Genomic DNA, 25,629 nt, shown 5'->3' with positions numbered 1-25,629 from the left:
TACCTTATAATACTATCCTAGAACACTATCTCCTATCTGTAACATTGCTCCCATTTGGGAATATCTGTTATATCTCATAATATTAGTCTATTTGTACTACTAGAACCAAGAGTATGAAATATAACAGTAATTAGGCTGTGAATACAATAGTACCCATGAGTATATCTTATAAGATCAACCATAAATACACATTTATCCCATATATACTAAAATATAACCCGAATATTTCTACCCATTAAAATTAGTCATAATCTACACCTGTCCATTCTCTTCCATTAAAACACTCTCTTCTACATTAAATATTCCCATATATTCCCATATATTCATAGAAATATTTTTTCATTAATTCAATGGCCATTCTGTTTACTCAAATAGTGAGACAATCTGACAACAGGATAATCGTATCTGCAGAGTGCCCTCTCTCCAGATACTTTGAGAGTGAACATACGAAAGTCCTGGATGATATGACAAGTATCCCAGATAAATTCCCAAATGAAACACAATTCTGCAGTACGCAATCAACAGAAGAAGGAATAGTAATATATTTCAAGCAGTTTAAAAGTATCATAATCCTGAGTGCAGTTGAAATAGGTCTCTCTAAGACATCAATTTCACTATTTTTTGAGAGACTGAAGGACTTATTTGAGAAAGAGTATGGAGAAGACCTGTCCAGTAATATGTCGTATATACGCTTTGAAGATATAATTAAAGAAGAAAGTAAGAGATACAGTAAGGACAAAGGACTAGAAGAGACACTAGAGACACTCAAAGAGACAAAAGAAGTATGCATACAGAACTACACAAATGTACTACAAAGAGGCCATAAGATAGAACAACTAGAGATGCTTGGGCATAAACTACAGAATATCTCAGAGAAATTCAGAAAGAAAAGCAGAAAGATGCATGTAGAGGCAGTTGTAATGCAATATGTATTTTATGCTGCAATTTTAATTGTATTATTCCTTATACTGTACTTCTTCATGCGGTAATTTATATTTCTTGGTGGTAGTAGTAGGGTTTCTTGGTAGTAGGATTTCTTGGTAGTAGAAGATATTTTATTTCTTAGTAGTAGTAGTAGATATTTTATTTCTTGGTTGCTGTAGTAGGATTTCTTGGTAGTAGTATTAGAATATTTTATTTCTTGATAGTAGTAGAAAGAAGAATATTTCTTTTTTGTCTAGTAGTAGTAGTAGAATATTTCTTTGTCTAGTAGTAGTAGTAGACTAAAATACAACTGTTTTTGTATGAAAAGCACAGATGGGTTATATCTTGGTATATCTTAGTATATTCTCGGGTTATATTCTGACTTAGTAGTACTTGTTAGTCTCCTGTGCTTCATTAATAGATGTATTTGTGACTAAATTATGATGCATTCTGTCCTCCCAAAATATCACAGTAAATCTACTGCTTGAATATAATCTAGTGCAGGCAGGAAAACTCAAAAGGTTTCTGCTAATCACGAAAATATTTCTACTAGAAAAATAAAAGCTGTTCACTTATATTCGGGTGTATTTATGTAATATTTTGTCAATATTTGGTTGTATTTATGTAGATTTATGTAATATTCAGTTATATTCAGTTGTATTTTGTCAATATTTAGTTGTATTTAAGTGTATTTTGTCAATATTTAAGTAGATTCACTCAATACTCACTCAATAATCACATTAAAACTCACCCAATACCAATACTCACTCAATACTCACTTAATACTCACTTAATACCAATATTCACATAATCAACCCAAGTATGAACATATTATAACTTCTTTATTATAACTATATTATAACTTCTTTACTCTTTATTTTACTTTAACAAATTTACTTGCGCCCTATTCTATTTCCATCTCCATAGCATAGATCGTCTTTCTCTTTTTTCTGTCTCTCTTGCTCTTCTTGGGCCTTTTTTATGGCTGGCTCTAAGTCTGCTAGGATGTCTGCATCTTCTGGCTCATTTGAGGCTACCTCTGATGGAGCTAGTGATAGTCCTTGGTCTTCCATTATTTTCATCATTCTTTCCCCGTATTGCTCTATTGTCATTGTGTATGAATTTTCTTGTCTGAGCATATTCTGAATATCTTCCTGGCTGGTTTGCCCTGTTATCCTAATAGGATGGGATGACGTAGGTACTTTGTGCACAGATAAGGGCATACTTGTCTTACTGGGTGACTTCCCTTCCTGTGTGTCTTGTGGTAATTCCAAAATACTCTTTTCTATTTTAATCATCTCTAGTCTTGTAAGAAGAGATATGCTTATATATACTAGTGCTATTCCTATAGAGGGTGCTTCTGCTAGCTTATTCTTTATTCTCTCTTTCTCCTGGGATAGGTATATCTTTTCTTCTCTTTTTATAATATACCCAGACTCTACTGTCTTCTCAATAAGCATGGATAATTTATCCCCTATGGAAATCTCTTTATTCCTGGCTAGTTCCTGCATTGCCTTAAGATATTCTGTACATTCCTCTATTACTCTTGCGATTTCTGTCTTTTTATCTGCGTACCGAATGGTTTCCAGATTTAACTCTCTCTTCTTTATTTTTAAGTAGTCTAAGAAGAGTATTTCCAAGATACTTTGTGCTTCTATCTTTTCCGTTTCAAGTGCATTAGTTATCTCCCTGACTGAAACTTCTTCTTTTATGACCAGCTGCACCCAGTCTTGAATATTTTCCATTTTCTGCAAATTTTCTTTTCTATTTATAACCCGTAATTAGACACAGCATAAAAGCCTCTTCCATTTAGAAATAATTAGCAGGAGAGAATTATCCCAGTGACCAATTATAACACACCATGGAAATTCACTAGAAATTGTTTAATTAAAGGAACAGTCCCATAGGAAGGACTATTCCCCAGGGTGCAATAGATTAAATCTCTTAATTTATGACGTATTTTCGGGCACTCCATTAAATCTTACTAAAAATACACTAGTATCAAGGGATATATACTATAGTAAGGGAGTGTAAAGAGTGAGTATATTATAAAAAGTATAAAAATAACAGAATATAACTGTATTTAGTGTAAAAGTAGTCCATAAATAGTATAAAAATAATCATAAATAACTGAATATAGTATAAAAACAACCATATATACCACTAAAACAACAGAATATAACCACTAAAACAACAGAATATATTATAAATATAACTGAAAATAACTGTATTTAGTGTAAAGTAGTCCATATATACCACTAAAACAACAGAATATAACCACAGATACCACTAAAACAACTGAAAATATCACTAAAACAACTGAATATACCACTAAAAAACAGAATATACCCACAAACAGTCCGCAAATACCCCACAAACACCCCATAAATACCCGAATTCCCTTTACCTAAAATATTTCGCATTTATTTACTCCTCATTTTGCACTATATGCGTGAATATGTGTGAGGCAATTGGCTCCACAAATGAAATAACCTGCGTCTTCTGGTTATTATTAAACGTACCCACCCATAATAAAGTATCCATCCTGGCAGAAAATAATCCATTTGCTTCTTCTGGATCTTCTCCTTCTGACTTTACTTTTTGATATAAACTTATAGAGTACCCATCTTGTTCATCAACAATATCCTTAATATAAAGATACTTTGAACCCTTAATTACCACAGATTCCTTTGGTTTAGTATCCTGCCATAATTGTCTTATTACAGTCTCCTCCAGGAATATTTCATTTGTGTCTTGTGCTATCACAGAATATTCATATACTAAGGCACCCTCCTTTATTGTCCCAGGCAGCTGCATGTACGTGCTGAAGTAATCAGACCAATCCATAAATAAAAAAAACAATGAGTATTTATTCTGCTGCCTTCCGCCTTAGAACAGATCTCTTTGTTGTAAGGGCCTTATAACCCTGTTGTATCGCATTAACTGATTGTGTTGCATTGCAGGCCGTGCAATTCTTAAAAAGAAGTTTATCTTCTTTCTGCAAAAGTGTCTCTAATGAACCACATACTCCACATGAAACATATTGCTTGATGTAGTTCCGGATTACCTTCTGTAATTGTGCTTCTGGGAATATTCCCTTAATAACAAGTCTTTCTTCCCCGTCTATTGAGCAATTAACTGACAGTTCTACTTCAATGAATTGTCTAAGGTGAGATACATCCCTGCATATAACCCTGCATATTTCTGTTATATTAATGGATGTCTTAGTGGCTCCGTCTCTTCTTATGGATATAGGTATTTTTGTCTTACTTTCTATCTCTATGTCTGATGGTTTCAAGTATTTCTCAATACGAGCCAGAAGCATCTCGTAGGAAAGTGTGTCTGCTTGTGCTTGTCCTGTGGTTTCTGGCTTCTCTAAGTGGTGAATTCCTGCTGCTAGTGTATTAAACCCATCGTAATCGAAACCTACTGGGACAAAATCAGAGTCATCATCTGATGTGTCTGTGGTGGCTGGTTGAATCTTCATCTTTGAAAGTTCTTTCTCTAATTCTGGTGCTGTCAGCTTGTCGTTTGAATTTGCGCCCATTAAAAGTTAAGAATTTTATACAAAGTATATATGGCAGAGTTCAAAGAGAATTACCAAAAAGCACAGAGACATAAATAATAGGATTCTAGTGGCATAGTTATTAAGTCTATTACGGAATTGGTTATGCTCTGCAGAGACAAGACGGGTTAGTGTCCTGCATAAATATTGTGTTAGAATTGTGGATATCATCAAGACAGACTGATATTTCTCGTGTGTCTTAAAGTAAGAGACTGTAATAAAGATGGAAAGTACAAGGACAAGTAGTTCTATTGAGTAGGTTATAATGGGATGGTGCTGCAAGGTCTTCTTTCTGTCTATAATTTCAACGTGACATAAGATCAATAGACATGTGAGATGTGAGGTGTAAATGGAGATCATCAGGCCATTTGGGATTTCAATCCCAATGAATGACTCGAATACAAAGATAACCGTATGGAAGAAGCACACAATTCCTTCAATTATTGGGCAAATTAAGTCAAATAATTCAGAAGCAGAATGATCCTTGTATGACTTTGTTTTTATCCCATGGTAAATATACCTTTCATACAGTATGTGACCAAATTCATAGTTCTCTGGGATTAAAATCCCAATGAATAAAGAAATATCAAATAATATTTCAAACCACCTGCTCACAAAGAGCTTCATTGTTAATTCCATTGGTTTCTCAAGTGGACTCTTTCCTTGGAATTCTTGCTTTATTTGGGAGTATTTCTCTTTGTCTGAGATTTCTGCCATGTGAAAGGGTTTTGACTCTTCTGTTTCCTTGAATGAGTCTGAGTGCTTATTCGGGCTAACCTTAGGCTCTTGTGTATTCGGGTTACTTTGTGGTGTAATTTCATTGGGTTTACTATTGTGCATTGTGGTTTTATCGTTTTCTGTTGTTTTAGTAGATGATTCTGGGCTGACTTCCTTTGATTCCTGCATATCGTCTGAAATGATCTACAGTGTGTCACTTTGTAAACGTAACACAGTAAACCAATAAGTATTTCCTTCAGGAAAATACTATCTCATGTTACACCAATCAAATGAATGACTATTTAATAGAAACACCACAAGAAGTACACTGTATGATTGAAGTATCTTATAACGGACAAATCAATTTGTTTTTTGTAATTCTGGTTATATTGGGGATATAGGGATATAGGGATATATTACTACTAGGAAACTCGGGTTATATTGGGTATATACAGGTATATATTGGGTATATATGGGTATCTTTATAATAAGAGTATTTTCCTGTTGTATTTATCACTATTTTTTAATGAAAATATATCTATTGAATTATTCTTGCTTAACTATTAACTAAATTCTTGTCTCTTGGGGAATTTGCAGAAAATTCTTTGCATAGTACAGAGGTAAATTCTATTTATCAGTATTATCTTGTCATATTTCCATCTTAGGCAGAATATTTATCACTATTATCATGTCTTATCCTATTAGTCTTAGGATATTCTTGGCTTATATTAACGTATTTTTATTGACTGTTTATTTTCCCGTACTATTTAGTGCCTTTGTGCTTCTGAGTGAATTCGTGTTAAATTCTTTACAAAAAACTAAAAGACTGACGGTACAAAAGAGAAGTAATATTCAGAGAAGAATTAGTATAAATTAACTGGGTAGTAGATAGAGGTAGTTATCAAGTATATTTTATTCTTATCACTTGGTGAATATACTTTGTCTTTTTATTCATGTTCAATATATTTCTTACTAGTGACATGTGAAAATACGAAGAATCTTGTCTTCACTCGGATTATTATACTGAATATAACCCAGATATATATTGTGTGGGCTACCAATTATTCTCAGACTAATTCCATTGTATACTTATATTCTGTTTACTCCTGTCAATTTGCACTTAAATTTACACGGATTCTTTGGAGTGAATAATTATCTCTATCTGAGTGCAGAATAAAAAGTCTGCAATATGTTTTTGTAGAAATATAATTTGTGGATAGTTTAAAATTGAAAGAAAATTAAGAATATTCGGGATACTCTAAATATATCGGGTTATATTATGCTTGTACATGTCTCTAGGAGTTGTTATATTTACCCAAATCCCGAAAGTATTCAACGGTAGATTACCCACTAATAACCACATTCAACCATATTTAACCGAATATTACCAACTAATAACCGTATTTAACTGTATATAGACAACTAATAACCATATTTAACCGTATATTAACAACTAATAACCATATTCAACTATATTTAACGGTATATCTACCCACTAAAAACCATATTTAACGGTATATTAACAACTAATAACCACATAATACCAACAATCTATCCACAACCTATAAATAACCTATTAATACCCCGAATAACAGTAAATCGTTTATTTTAAATCATGTTTGCAATATCCCAGGACGTACTCAGCACAAATGGCTTGGATATGGTGATGCCATCCTTTGTGACTTTTGAGACCTGTATTGTATCTGATGCCCTGCAGTCCCTGTAGCACAAAGTGGCCATGGCTTCAGTCAGAATCTTATAAGCTTCTTCCTCTGGGAGATCTAAATTAGTCCCAATCCTAGCCCGGAGCACAGGAATTGCCAAGTGAGCCCCTAACCCAGTCCCAACAACATTGTCAAAATAAAAGTTCCCTAAGTGATCAACAACCCCCAAGAATTTCCCACTCTGATCATCCTCATAAGGAAGGGTACCCTTAGCAGGAACTTCCTCAATCCCAGCAATCACATGAGTATTCATCTCAGGCCTACCCTTACACCTTTTTTCATACATGTAATTCCTTACCATCTTAAAGCACTCCCGTGGCCCTAAAAATACCTCTTTATCACCAGGTGGATTTATTTGAATCCGAAGATTTTTTATCAACTCCTGGAAATTACTGTACTCCCCAGATGTAGCCAAGAATATATTCTTTGAGACAGCCCCAACTCTTTCAATATTTTTATACTTAGCATAAGAACCATAAGATAATTGCGTATCAGATGCAACCATTACACCATCTTTATACTTCACAGCAAGTATACTTGTGCCTGTCACATATCCTTGTGAGTGCACTTGTTTCGGTGCCTCTGCAAATGCATATGGCCTTAGTTCTTGTTCATGACTGTGCATTATTTTCAAAATAAAAGTTTATTAGTATTAATTAGTCTACTCCATGGAAATATCCAGTCCTGCATACTGTCTATCCTTAGGGTGGTGTATATATATGCCACTGTGACTTAAAATAAGATTCTTCTTGGTTAAGTATTTAGTCACCTGAATATCCACATATATCTGTATACATGTCCTCATAATATTACCAATTACAACAGGAGCAAGTACTCGGAATATAAGTCTGTCTTGTCTCTTAGTCATAAACATATTCAGGTCTCGAATTATTTCAGTCCAATCTGCTTCTGGTATGCGGGCATACAATGAAGATGGGATACTTTCTTCAAATATGCTTTGTGACTCTTTCATGAGGGTTGGTATGGTCACTATGCTCATATATATTTCTGTGTTTTTATTTGCATATGCTAAGAGAAGGTTCCCATGGAGAAGAAAGTGCAGGAAATAATCAGGCAGTGAGTTTAGGGACGACAATTATTGGAGTGAAATATAAGGATGGGGTTATTTTAGGGGCTGACACCAGGACATCAATGGGGACATATGTATCAAACAGGGTCAGCAGGAAGATCACGAAACTCATGGATAATGTATACACTTGCAGGTGTGGATCAGCTGCAGATACACAAGCAATCTCAGAATATGCGAAAAAGATAATGAATATGGGAGTATTCTGCCATAGTCAAAGGCCTCTTGTTAAGGACGTGGCTGTCTCCATGAAGAAGATAGTATGGGATGCGACTGACCAAGGGGTTATGGCTGGGTTTATAGTGGCAGGTGTAGATGAAACAGGTGGTCACATATTCTCAATTCCACTGGGTGGGGCACTAATAGAGCAGAATTGGTCAGTGGCTGGGTCTGGGTCATCGTACATCACGGGCCTTGGGGACAGTGCCTTCAAGGAGGGAATGACAAAGGAAGAGGCAGTTGAATTTGTCAGGAAGATGGTTTCCCATGCGATATACCGGGATAATTCATCTGGTGGATGCGTCCGGATGATGATCATAACAGAAGGAGGCACAGAAGAAATAACTGTCCTTGGGAATGAAGTGGCAGTCTAAGCGTACAGAAAGAATAAATCAGATGCACACGGGAATGTTTAGTATATTGTGTATATTGTGTGGTTGTGTATATGGGGAATATTTTGTCTATTGTGTTTAGTCATAGTCATATACGGGAGTATTTTGTATATGGGAATATTATGTTTAGTCTATTGTATATACTGGAGTAATTTGTTTAGTCTATTGTGTATACGGGAATATTTTGTATTTAGTCATAGTCATATACTGGAGTGATTTATACATGAGAATATAGTGTTTAGTCATAGTCATATACAGGAATATTGGGTTGTCGATTTGTAAAATAAAAAAGATTATGTTAGTCATAGTCATATACGGGGATATGGGGTTGTCGATTTATAAAAAAATGAAGAGAACTTAGTCTAGGTTATATACGGGAATATGGGCTAGTAAAATTAAAAAAAATGAAGGGAAGTTAGTCTAGGTTATATACGGGAAAATGGGGTTGTCGATTTATAAAAAAAGATTATGTTAGTCTAGGTTATATACGGGAATATAGGCTAGCAAAATTAAAGAATTATGTTAGTCAGCGATGCACCAGTTATAGCAGGATTTGTTTATTTAATACCCATACATAACAAGAATTCGGGTTATAACGAGAAATAATCACAGTATAAACCCACAATATAAAGTCACACTATAATGGTATAAACCCACAATATAACAATACAACTAACAGTCTTTATTTAAATTAAAAAAGAATTCTTCTGGAAAAATAAAACTATAAATAAAAATATTTTTTATGTTGAGTGTAACTTGTGGATGAAGATAAAAGCCGCCCCAGTCTGAGTATTGATGAGTGGTAAGGTTCTGACACACTTTAAATTTAACCTCCTTTCAACACAAAGAACCAGAACTATTTCTTCTTCTCTTTTGCCTTTGGCGCAGGCCCTTCTACTTTAAGCTCCTTCAGCAGTTCCTTCAGATATCTTACTAGCTCTATTTTCTGCTCTAATTTAGCCATTTTACTACCAAGTGATCTGCATCTAGTGACAAGCACACATGTATGCCCTTGTATCTTGCAGACTGTCTCTGTCTCTGACTGAATTGTGAATGTCTCGTAGAATATGTCATTCTTTGCCCTAAGATACTGCAGGATGTGCTTCTTCATGACCTTGAACTTCTCTTTGGATATAAGTGGGGTCAGACTGAATGTTATATGGATGAGTTTATGCGGGGCACGTGTCATATTTATGATGCTCTTATTCCACAGGGCCTTGTTCAGGAAAGAGATCTTTCCTCCGTCAATTGCAAGTACTTCCGTCTTATAGAGACTTGTCCTATAAATAACGTAGTCCTTTCCATCAATTATCACGTCATCTCCTATGTCGTATGGGTGCGTGATGACAAAGGACGTATTCAGCCAGAAGTCCTTTGCAACTCCACTAATGAAGAAGTTCAGGATAAGGGCACTGCTCAGTGAGAATGCAAGGAGCTGCTTAACAGGGAAACCAAGCACAATTAAATATAGCACAATAAGTGGGATTATTGTGACAATTAAGGCTAAGTTATCAAGTACTACAATGAAGTTATTTAAACTGTGGAAACTTGTCTGAAGGTTCTTTCTGTTGTAGTGGAACATACCGAGTGTATCACGTATCTCCTTCCTTGAGATATTTTTATCATCTGAGATGTCAAAGTACAGGAATGCTTGGATGGCTGCCTGAGAGCTTGGGAATATTTCGCAGAAGTCATTGAATGTGATGTACTTCTGGTTCTTTGAGCACTTTGTGAATACGTCCCTGGCGAGTGACAGGATCTCATGCTGTGTCATTTGATTTTTCTCAAAGATAGATTTAGTGAATACGTCTCCTATGACACTGTCCACATCTCCCTTTATGAAGTCCATGCCTTCATTATTATTTTGGCTGGCATCATCTTCGTCTCCATTCAAGCAGCTCACCAAGAAGCAAGAAGAAAGTCTTTGCTCAATTTCTTCACTTTGTTCTTCATAGCAGTACTCCCGCATGGTATTAATGATTCTGTTCTTAATTTCCACGTCCTTTGCCTTGTCCTTCAGACTCCCAGAGAGAAATCTTTCCCGGAACAGTTCTATCAGAATTCCCTTCCCAATTAGAGCAAGAATCGACAGGAAGCCACACACGAATATTCTATCAAGTATAGTGCGTGCCCATGGGATATATCCAGATATCTGTATGCCCACTGGAATCATCTCAAAGAACCAGCAGCCAAATACTATCTTTAGCTTAAGCTTCTTATTATGCAGGATATTATTGTCTGTTATGTTGTCTCTGCATAAGATATATGCTCCGTGTATGACTAACTTCGTGAGTATCAGCAGGAATGCAAGGATAATTATAAGGATAATTATGTGCTTCAGTAGAAACCCGTGCACTTCCCGCATCCTAAGGGGAATGAAATTGAGCAAGACCAAGGAAAGAATGCCCAGTCCAATTAGCACAGCTGTGGCTGGGATAATTCTCTTGCTTATGGTTTTAGTTATGCTTTTATGCTTAGGCAGGTCATCTACGTCTTCAAACCCGAAGTCTGCTGTGTCTTCGAACCAATTGAAATTATCTTCGTTTCTTTCATCTGCTGCTGAATCTACTTCCTCAGAGGGTGTCATTTCTTTGCTGCTCATTTCATTTGAGTTAGACCCAGAGTGAGTGCTTTTCTCTTCAGGTGAATTATGCATCCAGGTTCATTTCCTACTGGTTTTATTGTTTACCCGAAACCAAACTGTTTCATTTGGTTTTGTGCACCAGAAGTCTACTACATTCACAAGACAAAAGGTGTTTATGTTGACATGAAGGGGAGTATAAAAGGATAATTAGAGTGTATATATATATATGGGTGTATATATGTATATGGGTGTATTAGGATATATTTATATGGGATAAACATGGTTATATATGGGATATATCGGGTTATATCCGGATATATTGCAAGATATTTCATGATAGATTTGTATACTTTACAACGTATCAGATTAATACACAGACTAATACGCAGATGCATGCACAGAATAGTCGAATTATCCAATTGTATTATAGTGTATTATAGTGTATTCTGTTGTATTATGGTGTATTCTGTTGTACTATGGTGTATTTTTAAGTTAAAGTTTCTTTGTTGAGTGTTAGTGCACTAATAATAATTAGTTATATCCAATTATATCCAATTATATCTCATTGTACTATAGTATATTCAATTATATCCCACTATATTCTGTTGTACTAGAGTATATCCTGTCAAATTTAATTATATCCCGTTGTACTAGAATATATTAGTGTATATCCCAATACATACCAATTATATTCCACTCTACTAGTATATGTATATTCAGAAATTAACAGAAATATTTTCACCTCTACTAAACAAAAATATCATCACTAAACAGATATAACAGAACACATTTATTTATCAAGGGGTGCAATAATAATACTTACCTGGATATTATGAGGTTTATTCATCGTATATGACATTATTACTACAGGATGAAATAACCAAATGAGAGCGCCCATTGCACTCCACTAGGGACCCTTTCATGATACCTTCAATTGTCTTTCCGTTGCTACTTTGCAAATATTCGAGTGACTCCTTGGTGATGCTTGCTGTCGTGTGCTTTGGTCTCTCAATATTCAAAGTGGCACCAATTGGAGGGTGCAGTGTGGGTATCCCCAGGGTAGTCTCCAGGATATTCTTCATTCGCTTCATTCTCATGATATCCCCATGCACAAGAATAATATTCTCAGGCTCACATTGCTGCACGAGTGACAGAATTCCCTTCTGATCTGCATGTGCACTAAATGGCATATTCTTCACTTTCATGCGCACTGGATAAACTATCCCACCCACTTCAATCTGACTAGCCCCATTCAAGACCCTTTCCCCAATTGTACCACGGACACAGTAACCCGGGAATATCACCATATTCTTTGGGTCACCGCACCACTTCTTGAAAATTGACAGACTGGGCCCAGAGTGCAGCATACCCGGGGAGGAAAAAAGGATCATAGGTCCCTCCAGACTGGCCAGATTTGAGTCAAATTGTTTTACGTGCTGGAAATCAAACAGATTTCTCTTGTGCATCGTATTTCTTATGTGCTCATGCGTGTAATCTATGAACTGTTTGTATATGTCATTTGCTTTGTGCGTCAGAGTGGCAGAAGTGTAGATGGGAATGGATAACTTTGACTTTTCCCAGTGCGTATCCAGGAGAAGGCACAGTTCATGTGCACGCCCCAAGGCAAATACAGGAATAAGCACCTTCCCACCATTCTTAACACACTGCACAACGGACTCAATAAATTCCCTCTCTTTCTCTCTCCTGCAGTCTCTGACAAGCAGGGCGTAGGTGCTCTCTGTGATCAAAACATTCGGGTAGACTTTTGGCATCCATGCTCCATCCAGGTGCCTGTCTGGTGTCATATTGTAGTCTCCTGTGTATACGACAGACTCATCCCCTACTCTCACATGAAACATTGCAGCCCCTAAGACATGTCCTGCATAGTACGGCGTAATTGTGAAGTCTTTTTCAATTTCTACTGTTTCATCCATTGCAATTGGAATGACCTTCTTCATACATGCCTTAATATTCTCTTCGTTATATGTGGGGTACTGGAACTTGCTGGAATCATCTCTTTCATTGTAGACCTTGCAGTAATCCTGCAGGATAATTGGGAGGACTGCTTTTGTTGGGGGTGTCATGTATATGGGCCCTGCATATTTGCATCTCTCGGTGAAGTATGGGAGACCACCACAGTGGTCCATATGAAAATGCGTTATAATTACGCAGTCAATTACGCCTGTGTATGGGCCTGCCCCAAGGAGTTTAAAATCCGGGAATCTGCGGTGATCTGAGTGACCCATGTGCATTCCGCAGTCAAACATTATTGTCTTATTCTGTATGGACACTACAACGCAAGATCTTCCTATATCCTGGCCTGCCCCAAGTATTGTAACTTTCATGTGGAGTGCATAAAAAAATTCAGATATTCATGCAATTCCCATTAGAGAGTGAAAAAGGACTCTCATTCAATTTTAAAATGCACTGTATCTAGAGTACACAGTACAGGATTGTATAATTTAATGGCAAAGGTAGAGATATATTATTGGTGTATTGTGTATTTTGGGGTATTTTGGTTATAGTTATATTTTGTATTTTGGTTGTAGTTATATATTAGGATATATTGTATTTTTGTTGTATATTAGGATGTATTAGGTGTAGTTATGTTGTAGTTGTATTGTCTTGAGGTGTATTTTGTATTTTTGTATATTTTAGTTGTGCTGTACTATGGTGTATTTTAGTTGTAGTTATATATTGGGATATTTTGGTTGTCTTGTACTAGATTTTTCTATATTTTAGTTGTACTGTACTATGATATATATTGGGATATTTTAGTTGTACTGTACCATGGTATATTTTAGTTATATCCGGTATATATTGAGATATTTTGCTGTCTTAAGGTGTATATTTTAGCTGTGTTGTACTGCCTATTCACCTCCCCTACTAATTTGTACCTCTCTATTATATTTCTTCAATTTCTAAAATTCACTTTGTAAGAGAAAAGAAGAAGTTCTCTAGTATAGAAATAATATAAATATGCTTAATAAGCTAATAAGCAGTAATATGGGAATATCTGGTTTATAATTAAGTACTTTATTTTTGCCATTCCAGCACTGTGTTAATATACTAATGAAACGGCATACTGGCACTCACTAAATAATACTGTTGGTCATGTGGTGCTGCAGTTCATTAAAGAAATCTAGTCTTTCTAGGTCTGTGGTGTATGTGAGGTTACCATTTGTTAAGTGGCACTTGTGCTGGTTTAGTGTGCTGAATAAAGGCGTCTGCTCAAATACTCCATTCTGACTGGATGAATATGTCTGCCTGGCTGCCTCTGGCTTCTCTTCTGGCATGCAGAGTGGGGCACTGAATGAACTCAAAAATGAATCGTATTCTGAGTACGTTGTATTCTGCTGGTGATCAAAGGAGAAAGAGTCATTTATCTGGGATATATCATATGTCATTGTGAGATCAGAGATATCAGACATATCAAAGGGTGTTGGTGCATTGCTTAGTCTAAAGTGACTCTCTTCGTATTTTTGTGCTGTCACTTTCTTCTCTGGTTCTGCAGGAAGTGGAATATTTTCATGTGGTGGAAATACTTCTTGCTCTGATGTGAATGGAGTACTATCACTCTCTGTCTCACTCTGGTCTCTTTTTGTCTTTTCTTTTGCCCGTTTATTCTGGAACCAAATTTGGATACTTTTTATGGTTATTCCTAAAAGGGCAGAGAGCTTTGTCTTTGCCTTCTGTGAAGGATGCGAGTCATCTTCAAAGGCCTTCTCCAGGGACTTAATCTGCCATAAGTCAAGTTTAATTCTGGGCTTCTTTGGGGCCGCCTTCCTTTCAAAGCTTTTCATGATTTCCTCAGTGAAATCAATGAACTTAACTGGTCTATTACTTGTCATTACTTTTTGTGTCATTCTTCTTCTGTTTATTCCCAAACGTACTCCTATATATACTTAAGATATTTAATTAGGGAATGCAGGTATACCTAATTAAGAACTGTAATATCTCAATTTGGACATTTCCTAATTCATAATAAAATTTACCATATTTGACTATAATTCGATAGGTTTTAGTGCTATTTTTCATGTAAGTTGGATTTTCAATAAATTATTTAAGGAAAAACTTTGGGCGGCAAAGTTAAAAATGGAAAAAGAGAAAATCAATTAGCCATTTTTCAAGTACCCGCCATTTCCAAATTGTAAAATTGCAAATGCAATTAGACTAATTGATCAAATTGCAAAAAGACCGCGCACACTGTCCGAAGTGTTTTATGCATCTTAGAGTAAGAAGGGTTTGTATTGAGAGGAAGAGGGGTTTATATTGAGAGATGAGAGGGAGAGGCAGAAGTAGAGAAATGATTTATTGGTTGAGGCGAGAGAAAGACTAATAAGTATTTTGTAAGTTGAGACATGAGAGACTAATAATTTATTGGTTTAGAAGGGAGAGAGAAAGACTAATAAGTGTTTTGTAGGTTAAGACTAGACTAGACATAAATATTTTATTAATTAAGACTAGAAGAGAATATTTTGTAGACTAGAACAGACTACTACTAAATATTTTATTATTAAGACTAGAAGAGAATAGAGAGAAATATTTTATTATTAAGACTAGAATAGAGACTACTACTAAATACTTTGTAGACTAGGCTAGAAGAGAATACTTTGTAGGTTAAGACTAGACTAAAGATGAAATATTTTATTAATTAAGACTAGAATAGAATAGAACAGAATACTACTAAATACTTTCTGAATTAAGTTAAGAATATGCACAGTAATATAACCCGAATAAGAATATTCTTTCTCTCCTAGTATATATATACTTACTAAAATTAGTCTAAATATACAACAGAAATTACTCGTATACAAATACACTCTAAATATAACCAAAATAAGATATTAACCACTTAGTGCCTTTAGTAAGAGAATAGATACTCTCTCATTGCATAACCATAATCCACTTGAAATCCACTTAAAATTCATCTAGATAACTCTACTGCATTTTAGTCTAAGGGAAATAATTTAATTTTTATTTCAGACAGATGAATGGAGCTGCTTTTGGAGGAAATAGGCTTATGCGATCAAATACTGCAGAAAGTGCAGGAATTGCATGCGTATTAAAGAATATAGAAGGGATAGTCAGTCTGTGTGATATTGTTAAGACATCTTACGGTGTGAATGGAATGTACAAGTTAGTTGTTAATTCACAGAAGAGACTAATAATAAGTAGATCTGTGGCTACAATTCTATCTGGGTGCGACGTAGAACACCCTGCCCTAAGGATGATTGTAGAGCCAGTTGCGCATCTGGCACAAATGGGAGACTGCACTGGTTTCTTAATGTGTATTCTTGGGGAAATATTAAGAAAGTGCGCATTATTCATAGAGAAGGGAATTCTTCCAACAGAACTTGCAAGTGCCCTAAGGGAAAGTGGTGACTCAATGAGTGAAATTATCAAGAAAATATCAGTTGAAGAGAAATTTAGTCTAGACTCTGCAGAAATCATCAGAAAAATATCTAGTGGGATAGTGAAGAACAAGAAGATAGCAGAACTACTAGGGGAATCTATCTCAGAGATCTCAAAGAATGGGTCATTCCCTATTGATAGTATCCGGGTCACAAAGATCAACGTAGGAGCACTTGAAGACTCAGAGAGGTTTAAAGGACTTCTATTGGAAAGTTCACCTGTTGGGCTAGTTACAACAGGAGAGAACCTTAAGACTGCAATATACACGTGTCCCCTGGCAATCAGCAACATGGAAACAAAAGGAACAGTCCTTCTAAAGAATGCACAAGACCTTCTGACGTACGCACAGGATGATGAGAAGACAACAAAGGAATTCGTTGATAAATTAGTCGCAAATGGAGTAGGACTGCTTGTGTGCAGTGGATCAGTTGATGCGCTTATGCTGGACTACTTGAATGAGAAGAAAGTAGCCCTCCTGAAGGTGCACAGTAAATTTGACTTGCGCAGACTGTGCATGCTCTTTGGAGGAAGGATGGCAAATATTCTGAGGCCCATGGAGGAGCAGTACCTTGGTCTCTGCACCTCACTAGGTACCCAGACACTCGGTGAGAAGAAATATACTAAGGTAGAAGGAAAAGGACAAATTGTAACACTTATGCTAAGAGGAACCCTTCCTGCACACTTGGAAGAGAGTGAGAAGTTAGTCACAAAGGCAGTATATGCCCTGCAGGTGTGCGCAAATGAGTCTATGCGCACAGGATCACTCCGTCTCTTACGGGGAGCAGGTGAGTGCGAGAGAGAAATTGCAGCTGCCCTCCAGGAAGAAGCAGAGAAGTACACGGACGTAAGACAAATTGCAGCAAAAATATTCGCAGAGGCAATTGAGGCAGTAGGCCGTAAGAGTACCTCCATGGAAGACGCACCACAAGATGTCTTTGATGTGGCTGCCATAAAGGAAAGAGCCATAGAATACGCAGCTGTCCTGTCTTCTGATATTCTGAGTGTCTCCCAGATGTTTATTACAAAGAACGAGGACACTCTGAGTGCCCCAAAGAGACCAGGGCACTGGGATGATAGAGACTAAGACACCTTCAACAACTTTAAAAACACACTAATTAAACAGTTGAGTTTTCAATAAATAAAAAAGTCCAACAGTGCAGTTCTTTTAATTCGGGTGTGTCTTGTGTCTTGGGATATATCTTGTATCTTATCTTGAGGTATCTTGAAATATTTTTTATCTCGTATCTTATCTTGAAATATCTTGAGATATATTCGGGTGGTTGTAAAATATAATTATTTGTTGTCTCTCTCTCTACTACTACTACTAGTAATTTAAAATAATTTCTGCTGTCTCTACTAGTAGTAATTTTAAGTAATTTTTGTTGTCTCTATACTACTAGTAATTCTACTAGTAGTAATTTAAAATATTTCTGCTGTCAGTGTCTCTACTACTACTAATAATTTTCTCTACCACTACTACTAATAATTTTCTCTACCACTACTAATAATAATTTTCTCTACTACTAGTAATATTTTTAATTTTCTAGTCTACAACAGTACACTATAAATATAATTATAAACATTTTCATGAGATATCCATTAACAAAAATAACTGAATAATCAAATAATTAATTAAATCATATCTTAAACAATATAACCAGGATAAGATAACAATTATTGATATACGTTATACTGATATCTTTTCTGAATAGATTAACTTAAAAATTAATGCATCTGCATAGTACACATATACTCTATCTGGTTTATTCTGGTTATATTATATGGTCTCACTCTGCATCCATGGACAGAATGTATATCATGCTGGCATGCTGCCTCTCAGAGGGCTTGTAGTCCCTGGGGTTTGCCTTTACGCAGCCAATTTCCTTCAGTAATTTTCTGATGGCATCAATTCCCATTTTAAAGAAGCATTGCGGGTACGTCTGTATGTTTAGCACACCATTTGACCTTAAAAGGAGCATGATAATTATGCGCACAACTAGTCTACTGTGCGTCTTTTTATCTAAGATAATTGGTTTGTGTGCTAGAATTGGGCCTATAAAGTGCTTTACTATCTTTTTTATCATTACAGCTTGTATTGGGTCTTCCATCTCGTACAAATAAGTTAGCTTCTTCTTTCTGACACCTTCCAATATCTTGGATATACTGTCGAATACGAGTGCCCAGACAGAAAGGTCTTTTTCTTCTTCATATTTAAACTGACTTTTCTTCAGAACTGACTCAGTCAAAGTACCAACAGATATTTCATTATCCTTCAGAAGGTGGATGGACTCTTCAATTACTGCAAAGGGACTGAACCCAAGTATGCCTTCTAGTGTGTATATATCAATGGGCTTCTTTGCACTTGTATTTTTCTTTGGGAAGACTGGCTCTAGATCAGATTCCATTGGTACTGGTGTCTGTGACATATCTGCCCCATTTGATGCTAGTTTCTCTTGCATGAGACTATTTCCTGTGTCTTCTGTCTCTTTTGTCACTTCGTTCATTTGCTTTCTCTTCTTAAATGACCTCGCAAATGCGGCACTCCCAAATTCCAGTGAGAGTTCAGTTATGGTCTTAGCACGCACATTAGAGCCACTCTCTTTTTCATCTTTTCGGAAGAATGTCTTTGCCTTGAAGTATTTCACTTCAGTTATATGCATGGTTTTCCCATTTATTTCAACAGTTTCTGGTGCTGTCTCTGCAGTACTTGCTAAGACGTAGTTGCATGGTATGTCAGTCTCTTCTGATGCAATGACTGTTATTTCCCTTTTGCTGCAGTCTGACTTAAGAATACTCGTGTTTTCTTCTGTCTCCAGCCTAAACGTATAATTCTTCTTGAACGGGGCTACGACTGCAATAAAATCTTTCATTGAAAAGAAAAGACAGAAGACTTAAATATTTTATGACGGCAAAAGAAAAACGTAAATGCAACGACCAGAACCCAGAAGAAATAGCAAACCACTCAGACCCACTCTGTCTCTTTGAAGGCACTAGATATAATGTACTAGATTGGCACAAAATACTCATAGATTCAAACAAGAAAAAGCACTTTATAAAAGCACTAGAAGAGAACATAGAAGAATTCCAGCAGAAACTGCAGAGTATACAGAATAAAGAAGGAATTACAAATTTAAAAGGAATATTTCTGTACCCTCTTCTTGCCAGAACAATAAACAGAATAGAATGCACCAGTTCCACAGAAAAATGCAGAAATATCTTCCTCCTTAAAGAACCCCATAGACAAGAAGAGACAGAAAATAATTCAATCAGTAGAGTATACAGTATGAACAGATGGCCAAGGATACTGGATAGATTTAAAAGAAAAGTAGAAATAAAGAAAGTAAAGACAAAAGAAGAAAGACCAGAAAGTATCTGTACATGCACAAGAAGTACTCTAAGCATAAGAAGAATACTTGACAGATTCTGCAAAGAAATTAAAGGAGACAGCCCCAGACCAAAAGAAAGTGAAAATAAAATGCCCATGAAGAATAAGCCTATTCCCCTCCTACTGTCTGCACTGCATGAAGTGCCTTCCGTAGAGAAAATTCTCTTGGAAGAGGCACCTGCCAGGATTAGGGCCAGAATATTCAGGGAGGGTCTTAGTAAGCAGGCAAGGAAGCTGGATGTATATGGTAAATAGGTTGAGTATTTGGAGTGACCCAGATTTGACCAGAATTTAACACAAATTTAACTCTACTTTGGAGTGAACTAAATTTAACCCGACTTTAACTCTACTTTGGAGTGAACTAAATTTAACCCGACTTTAACTCTACTTTGGAGTGCTCTAAATAACTTAGTAATTTCCATGTCATATTCAGGCTTGCAGTATATTTATATTTATTCGGGGCTATTCAGAGTTATTAGTGGTTATATACGGTGCACTAAAATAATCAGAAATTATTTAAGTTATTTCCCAGAAGAAAATTATTTAAGTTATTCGGGTTACTTCCCAGAAGAAATTCTCTGTGGGAAGAAATTCCCTGTGGAATGAACTTGCACTAAAGAATAAAATGACCCTGCAGCAAGTGGTGCAGTAAAAGAACAAGAACTCAAGTACTAATGTAATAAAGAACTTCTAGATAAATGCAATTTTGTTTTTATTTTTCAAGAATGAAGCAAGAACTCCATGCAGAACGGGAGCTGATATCCTGCGAAGATTATATTACCCGGGGAGATTCACTGGGTGAGAATATTTCAGTAGAACAAGCAGAAGAAATGTTTTTGCTTTTTGGTGATGTCAAAGATTACAATGAATCCGTGCACGAGAAACTTATTCTGTACGTGCAGGCTGTAGAGCAGCACAAAGGCCTAGAGGCATGCTTTTCCATGGCGGCAGGTGCCCTTGCCAGAAAAAGAAAGAGTGAAGTGGATTTGGTCCAAATTAATACGGTGCTTGAGATCACTATTGCTAAGATAAAGAAGCACGAGGGAAAGTGGGTTGAAAAATCACCTGAGCAGGAGGTAAGGACGAAGACAGAAGCAGCACCAGTGCCTGAGAAAGGGGCTAGTGAAGTATTTGACATCCCCAGGCATCCCCTGCAAAGCATAATTAGGTCTGGCTTGTTTACCTTCAAGAAGCTGGCCCGTCTAAGGAATGAAATGCGCCTGAAAAGAGAAAGAGCAGAGAAGGTGGTTGAGCAGGACGAACAGTCCAAGGAAGAAGAACAAGATTTGATCACTTTCTTTGCAGGAATCACAGAAGAGACAGTAGACAGTCTTATAGGAATCATGCAGGAAATGAACACAGCAAAGATCTTCACTGAAGAGTGGGATGGGTCTGAGTACTTGAATATTCAGCTGGACTTCATTGAGCTTCTACTGTGCTTCTTAGAGATGTACGTCAGAAGTGCAATTGTCTTTGGTCACCAGATCATGATGAAGGATGCCCTAGTGGAATTCTCTAATGCGCAGTACAAAGAGTACATTATGTACCTAGGGGGACTGTTCATTGAGGAGCTGGAAGGGGAACTTGTTGGGTGCTTTATTCTTTCAATGCAGATCTCACTTCTCCTAAGGGGCCGTGCACTAGTGGACTGCTACTCGCTGTTCTCCGGGGAGGGAAAGGCAATTCTCCGGGACAAGTACATATTCCATGCACAGAACAGTGTACTCCGGTCTCTTGGTCTGCTTTATTACAAAGAAAGAAATACTACGCTCATTGATATTGTATACTCCTTCTATACAACTGGCTGTTTAGATACATTTACACCACAGCAGAAGAAGCAGATTATCAGCCAGGCCGTTGATATTCTAATTAAGTATCTGGACCAGGAGAAAGTACTGGGTCTAGTCCGAAGAATCCTTTATCTTTATGACAGTGCAGCACAGTACTCTGAAGGAATGGCTCTTTTGATCTCCATATTCCTGTCAAAAATACGTTCAAAGAGTCCGTCCAGCATAAAAGAGATAAACGACTTTTTCATCACAATAATCTCCAGGAGCCCGAATAAGATTGAGCACATTGACTCTTACTGCGCCTTCCTGTCAATGCATGATATTGGGATTCCCTTGCACCACCTGGTCAGGAGGTTTGACCCGCAGTTTATATCAAACTTCTACTCAACGTATTTCAGGCACCCATTTACCCTGGAAAAAGGCACACAAGCAGTAGGTGACTTTATTAACTTTGTCTGCCTCTCTGCTGAGCTCACGTACATATACATCTTGAATATGGTGCCATTCATTCCTACTTCACCGTTTATCTTGCACAAACTATTCCTCATATACAAGAGAATATACGCAAATGCAGAGATGTTCCCCAGGGGCATTAACACGGAACTTCTGCTGCTGCAAATGAAAACACCCGCTCTGGTAGGAGTGGCTGGATATATTTTCAGTGACCCAAAGCCAATGATAAAGAGCAAGCAACTGAAGAAGATGGCAGCAACCGTGAAAATAAGCCACAAGCTGAACGAAGACTACATCCTGTTTCTTATCCTGGTATATTCCGTTGAAAAAGCAAAGATTGAAAATTATAATTATAACGGAATTATAAGCTACCTGGAAGATGAAGTCACACTGAAGTACATGGGAAAGCATCTCCTGCAAATTATTTCGATGGTGCATGCAGATGCATCTGTTGAGTCAATTGACTTCTACAAGACATACGCCTGCGAGCTTCTAAAAAGAGCAGCTGTCCCTACAGCGTACCCGCTTTCATTGAAAATCATTGTGGAGGTGCTTTCCATCCTTGTCCAGAAGGAACCATCTCTGATTCTCTCAGATGAAATTCACATCAGATTCAAAGAGTGCTTTGACACCTTCCGGATAAACGAACTTTCAATGTACAACCTCAAGGAAACCTTCCATAAATACACAAAACTCTACGAGAGTATTCTGGCACGTATTAAAGAAGAAGTCATTGAAGCATACAACTACATCGTACTGAACATAGTAGATTTTGGCCTATTCCATGCACTGCCTGTCATGCGAGATGAAAGAGGCATAAAGGAGCTGCTTAACAGATCGAACCTCATCATGAAAATAATCAAGGCATTCCCATCTACACCCATGCAAGGCGTTGAGATCTGGGAGTGGCTATATTCCGTATGCACAAAGAAGCCACATAAGCCAGGTGCCCCCGGGAATATCTCAGGTGGAGCTGCTGTCGATGCGCACAGTCACAAGATTCCCCTGTCTGAAGAAGAATACGCACACCTGCTGTACGCCATAAACACAGAGTGGATCACAGATCTCATCACAATCAGAGGGGACACACCAGGTATCATCGAGAATACTCGTAACTACCTAAGGTGGATACTCGATGAAGAGTACTCTTTGGAGACCTTGCTGGTTCTCCTGAAAGTATCCACCCGAGAAGAGAAGAAAAAGCTTCTTAAAAGGGCAGTACTCACAGGCTACAACATGAAGGAAGATCTTTCCGTCTACTACTCCCTCTACCAAGCAGCTAAAGGCACTTTCTACGAGTATCCACTCGCACACACCTACAACTTCCTCTCTGCCCTTACGAAGACAAAAAAGTTCCTGAAGGTGAAAACCCTAAAGGAGCAAGAACTGTACGATTTGAGCATTGATGAGCTGATATTCTTAAGCACAGAGCACGGGGATAAAAAGGTCTTGGAGGTTCTCATAAAAAAGCAGATCTTAAACTGCGCTGGCTTCTTCATAGACATAAACAGACTGAGCACAGTAGAAGCACTCTCTGTGATAGCCAACTCAGAAGAGGAGCAGGATATTTTCAAGGCTCTTAGCTACCTTGAGGGCGAGGCTGCAAAGGGAGACTCTCTTATTTTCTATGCCCCGCAGATAGTGCATCTTCTTAGGAAGGAGTACACGACAAATGGCAATGAGATTAAGGAGGCCCTGATTAAGACAGTCCTAGGGAAGGCAGCTGCAAGCAAGACAGCACACGCCCTGATTTGGGAACTTAATGCACAAGGCCTCTCTACCTTAAATATCTACAAGGATGCGATCCTCAGTAACCTCTCACAGGAAGACAGGGACCAGTATGCAAGAATGGACGTGTTCTTGAACAATTTCGCAAAGATCTCTCAAAACCTTCAAAAACACGTTGCAGTAGACCGAGATACAAAGAAGAGAATGATAAACACAGAGATATCTGGGGTAGTAATTCCAGAAGGATGCTACCTCCCGACTACTGGAGAGCCAGTTGTCCGAGTTATTGAAGGATCCGGGCGTGCACTCCAAAGCGCAGAGAAGGTGCCGTACATGGTCACTTTCAAAGTGGAAGACACAAAGAACCCAGAGGGTGGAGAGGCTGACAGGCAGGTCATATTCAAGTTTGGGGATGACTGCAGGCAGGACGTCCTTGCACTGCAAATCATAAAACTCTTCCAGAATATCTTCAAGGAGAAAGGTCTCTCAGTGTATCTGTACCCGTATATGGTCATGGCCACTGGATATGGCTCTGGTATTATTGAAGTAATTCCGCAGTCCATCTCCAGGGACCAACTTGGCAGAGAGAGAGTGAATAATCTTGTGGACTACTTTTCCCTTAAGTATGGGTACAGAGAGGGACACCGGTACATACAGGCACTGAAGAACTTTGTGGAAAGCTTTGCAGGGTACTCCCTTGTAACGTACATTCTGAATATCAAGGACAGGCACAACGGAAATATCATGCTAACAGATGACGGGCACTTAATCCACATTGACTTTGGGTTTATGCTGGATATTTCCCCTGGGAATATTAACATTGAGAGCCCAATTAAAATAACGGATGAAATATTCTCTTTGCTGGGAGGTGCAGAAGGAGAGGCCTTTATTCTGTACAGAGAGCTGATGGTAAAGGGATTCTATTTGCTGCGAAAGCGTGCCCGGGAAATTGTGCTTATGATAGACCTTGGGAGACACAGTGGCATACCCTGCTACACCTCTGCCACAATGAAGAACCTAATATCTCGGTTTAGGCTGGACCTGTCAGATGTTGAAGTTCCTGGATTTGTCTATAAGCTCATTGCATCCTCAACGAAAAAGCTAAGAACATGGATATACGACCAGTACCAGCACATGACAAACAACATAGCATTTTAAGAGCAGCAGAAGAGAAGTGTATATTTTCCAATAAACAGTGTTATTTATTCTATAGTCTTTTGTGGTTATTTCTGAGTAAGCCTCTTTCGACTAATTTGTCATTCTATCTGCATATTCAGTGCCCCTAAGAATATACCCCCAGACGTACACATTTAAACCATGAACGCAGAAATATCCTCTACAAATTATTTATGTCTTCACTTGAAAAAAGTATTCTTAAAGCTTCCTGCAGAGAATTTAAATTAATATTCCTGCAAGAGAACTATTTTCAACAAGAAAATTAAAGGAAAAATATTTAAAATTACTACTACTAGAGAGACTAGAAATAATTAACCAAAAATACGCAAATTCAGTAGAATATAATATAACCAGAAGGCCCTCGTAATGGAGAACATCTATCTTGTTTTTCTGCTCTCTGGTTTTAGTAGAGTTTTTTAGGTGTTCTCTGACAGAATCTTAGTCAATTCGGGTTATACCAGGGTAAAAAT

At 37.3% G+C, this 25,629-nt stretch overlaps 15 protein-coding genes across 15 annotated transcripts; 5 read left to right on the top strand and 10 right to left on the bottom strand.

The window, feature by feature from the left end:
• Nucleotides 1-350: 350 nt before the first annotated feature.
• Nucleotides 351-989, top strand: NESG_02455 (uncharacterized protein; the record flags this gene model as incomplete). Its single annotated transcript, XM_053050059.1, has 1 exon — nt 351-989. One exon carries the CDS (start codon nt 351-353, stop codon nt 987-989), a length of 639 nt encoding a protein of 212 aa, XP_052903688.1.
• Nucleotides 990-1,817: 828 nt separating this feature from the next.
• On the bottom strand, nt 1,818-2,669 carry NESG_02454 (uncharacterized protein; the record flags this gene model as incomplete). The annotated part of the gene is made up of 1 exon (XM_053050058.1): nt 1,818-2,669. One exon carries the CDS (start codon nt 2,667-2,669, stop codon nt 1,818-1,820), a length of 852 nt encoding a protein of 283 aa, XP_052903687.1.
• Nucleotides 2,670-3,351: 682 nt separating this feature from the next.
• NESG_02453 (uncharacterized protein) lies at nt 3,352-3,771 on the bottom strand (the record flags this gene model as incomplete). The annotated part of the gene is made up of 1 exon (XM_053050057.1): nt 3,352-3,771. The coding sequence occupies one exon, from the start codon at nt 3,769-3,771 to the stop codon at nt 3,352-3,354; it is 420 nt and encodes a 139-aa protein (XP_052903686.1).
• A 22-nt stretch (nt 3,772-3,793) lies between these two features.
• On the bottom strand, nt 3,794-4,471 carry NESG_02452 (uncharacterized protein; the record flags this gene model as incomplete). Its single annotated transcript, XM_053050056.1, has 1 exon — nt 3,794-4,471. The coding sequence occupies one exon, from the start codon at nt 4,469-4,471 to the stop codon at nt 3,794-3,796; it is 678 nt and encodes a 225-aa protein (XP_052903685.1).
• Nucleotides 4,472-4,486: 15 nt separating this feature from the next.
• NESG_02451 (uncharacterized protein) lies at nt 4,487-5,395 on the bottom strand (the record flags this gene model as incomplete). Its single annotated transcript, XM_053050055.1, has 1 exon — nt 4,487-5,395. The coding sequence occupies one exon, from the start codon at nt 5,393-5,395 to the stop codon at nt 4,487-4,489; it is 909 nt and encodes a 302-aa protein (XP_052903684.1).
• Nucleotides 5,396-6,814: 1,419 nt separating this feature from the next.
• NESG_02450 (uncharacterized protein) lies at nt 6,815-7,555 on the bottom strand (the record flags this gene model as incomplete). The annotated part of the gene is made up of 1 exon (XM_053050054.1): nt 6,815-7,555. One exon carries the CDS (start codon nt 7,553-7,555, stop codon nt 6,815-6,817), a length of 741 nt encoding a protein of 246 aa, XP_052903683.1.
• Nucleotides 7,556-7,591: 36 nt separating this feature from the next.
• Nucleotides 7,592-7,930, bottom strand: NESG_02449 (uncharacterized protein; the record flags this gene model as incomplete). The annotated part of the gene is made up of 1 exon (XM_053050053.1): nt 7,592-7,930. The coding sequence occupies one exon, from the start codon at nt 7,928-7,930 to the stop codon at nt 7,592-7,594; it is 339 nt and encodes a 112-aa protein (XP_052903682.1).
• Nucleotides 7,931-7,956: 26 nt separating this feature from the next.
• On the top strand, nt 7,957-8,610 carry NESG_02448 (uncharacterized protein; the record flags this gene model as incomplete). The annotated part of the gene is made up of 1 exon (XM_053050052.1): nt 7,957-8,610. The coding sequence occupies one exon, from the start codon at nt 7,957-7,959 to the stop codon at nt 8,608-8,610; it is 654 nt and encodes a 217-aa protein (XP_052903681.1).
• Nucleotides 8,611-9,484: 874 nt separating this feature from the next.
• NESG_02447 (uncharacterized protein) lies at nt 9,485-11,284 on the bottom strand (the record flags this gene model as incomplete). Its single annotated transcript, XM_053050051.1, has 1 exon — nt 9,485-11,284. The coding sequence occupies one exon, from the start codon at nt 11,282-11,284 to the stop codon at nt 9,485-9,487; it is 1,800 nt and encodes a 599-aa protein (XP_052903680.1).
• A 767-nt stretch (nt 11,285-12,051) lies between these two features.
• NESG_02446 (uncharacterized protein) lies at nt 12,052-13,557 on the bottom strand (the record flags this gene model as incomplete). Its single annotated transcript, XM_053050050.1, has 1 exon — nt 12,052-13,557. The coding sequence occupies one exon, from the start codon at nt 13,555-13,557 to the stop codon at nt 12,052-12,054; it is 1,506 nt and encodes a 501-aa protein (XP_052903679.1).
• Nucleotides 13,558-14,307: 750 nt separating this feature from the next.
• Nucleotides 14,308-15,063, bottom strand: NESG_02445 (uncharacterized protein; the record flags this gene model as incomplete). Its single annotated transcript, XM_053050049.1, has 1 exon — nt 14,308-15,063. The coding sequence occupies one exon, from the start codon at nt 15,061-15,063 to the stop codon at nt 14,308-14,310; it is 756 nt and encodes a 251-aa protein (XP_052903678.1).
• Nucleotides 15,064-16,202: 1,139 nt separating this feature from the next.
• On the top strand, nt 16,203-17,711 carry NESG_02444 (uncharacterized protein; the record flags this gene model as incomplete). The annotated part of the gene is made up of 1 exon (XM_053050048.1): nt 16,203-17,711. The coding sequence occupies one exon, from the start codon at nt 16,203-16,205 to the stop codon at nt 17,709-17,711; it is 1,509 nt and encodes a 502-aa protein (XP_052903677.1).
• Nucleotides 17,712-18,414: 703 nt separating this feature from the next.
• Nucleotides 18,415-19,497, bottom strand: NESG_02443 (uncharacterized protein; the record flags this gene model as incomplete). Its single annotated transcript, XM_053050047.1, has 1 exon — nt 18,415-19,497. One exon carries the CDS (start codon nt 19,495-19,497, stop codon nt 18,415-18,417), a length of 1,083 nt encoding a protein of 360 aa, XP_052903676.1.
• Nucleotides 19,498-19,529: 32 nt separating this feature from the next.
• NESG_02442 (uncharacterized protein) lies at nt 19,530-20,267 on the top strand (the record flags this gene model as incomplete). The annotated part of the gene is made up of 1 exon (XM_053050046.1): nt 19,530-20,267. The coding sequence occupies one exon, from the start codon at nt 19,530-19,532 to the stop codon at nt 20,265-20,267; it is 738 nt and encodes a 245-aa protein (XP_052903675.1).
• Nucleotides 20,268-20,737: 470 nt separating this feature from the next.
• On the top strand, nt 20,738-25,141 carry NESG_02441 (uncharacterized protein; the record flags this gene model as incomplete). The annotated part of the gene is made up of 1 exon (XM_053050045.1): nt 20,738-25,141. One exon carries the CDS (start codon nt 20,738-20,740, stop codon nt 25,139-25,141), a length of 4,404 nt encoding a protein of 1,467 aa, XP_052903674.1.
• Between the last annotated feature and the right edge of the window lie 488 nt (nt 25,142-25,629).

This window comes from Nematocida ausubeli (genome assembly GCF_000738915.1).
Source record: "Nematocida ausubeli strain ERTm6 chromosome Unknown supercont2.7, whole genome shotgun sequence".
Classification (NCBI taxonomy): Eukaryota; Fungi; Microsporidia; genus Nematocida; species Nematocida ausubeli.
The sequence above is the reverse complement of the archived record's forward strand: the minus strand, read 5'-3'. Positions and strand labels throughout refer to the sequence as shown.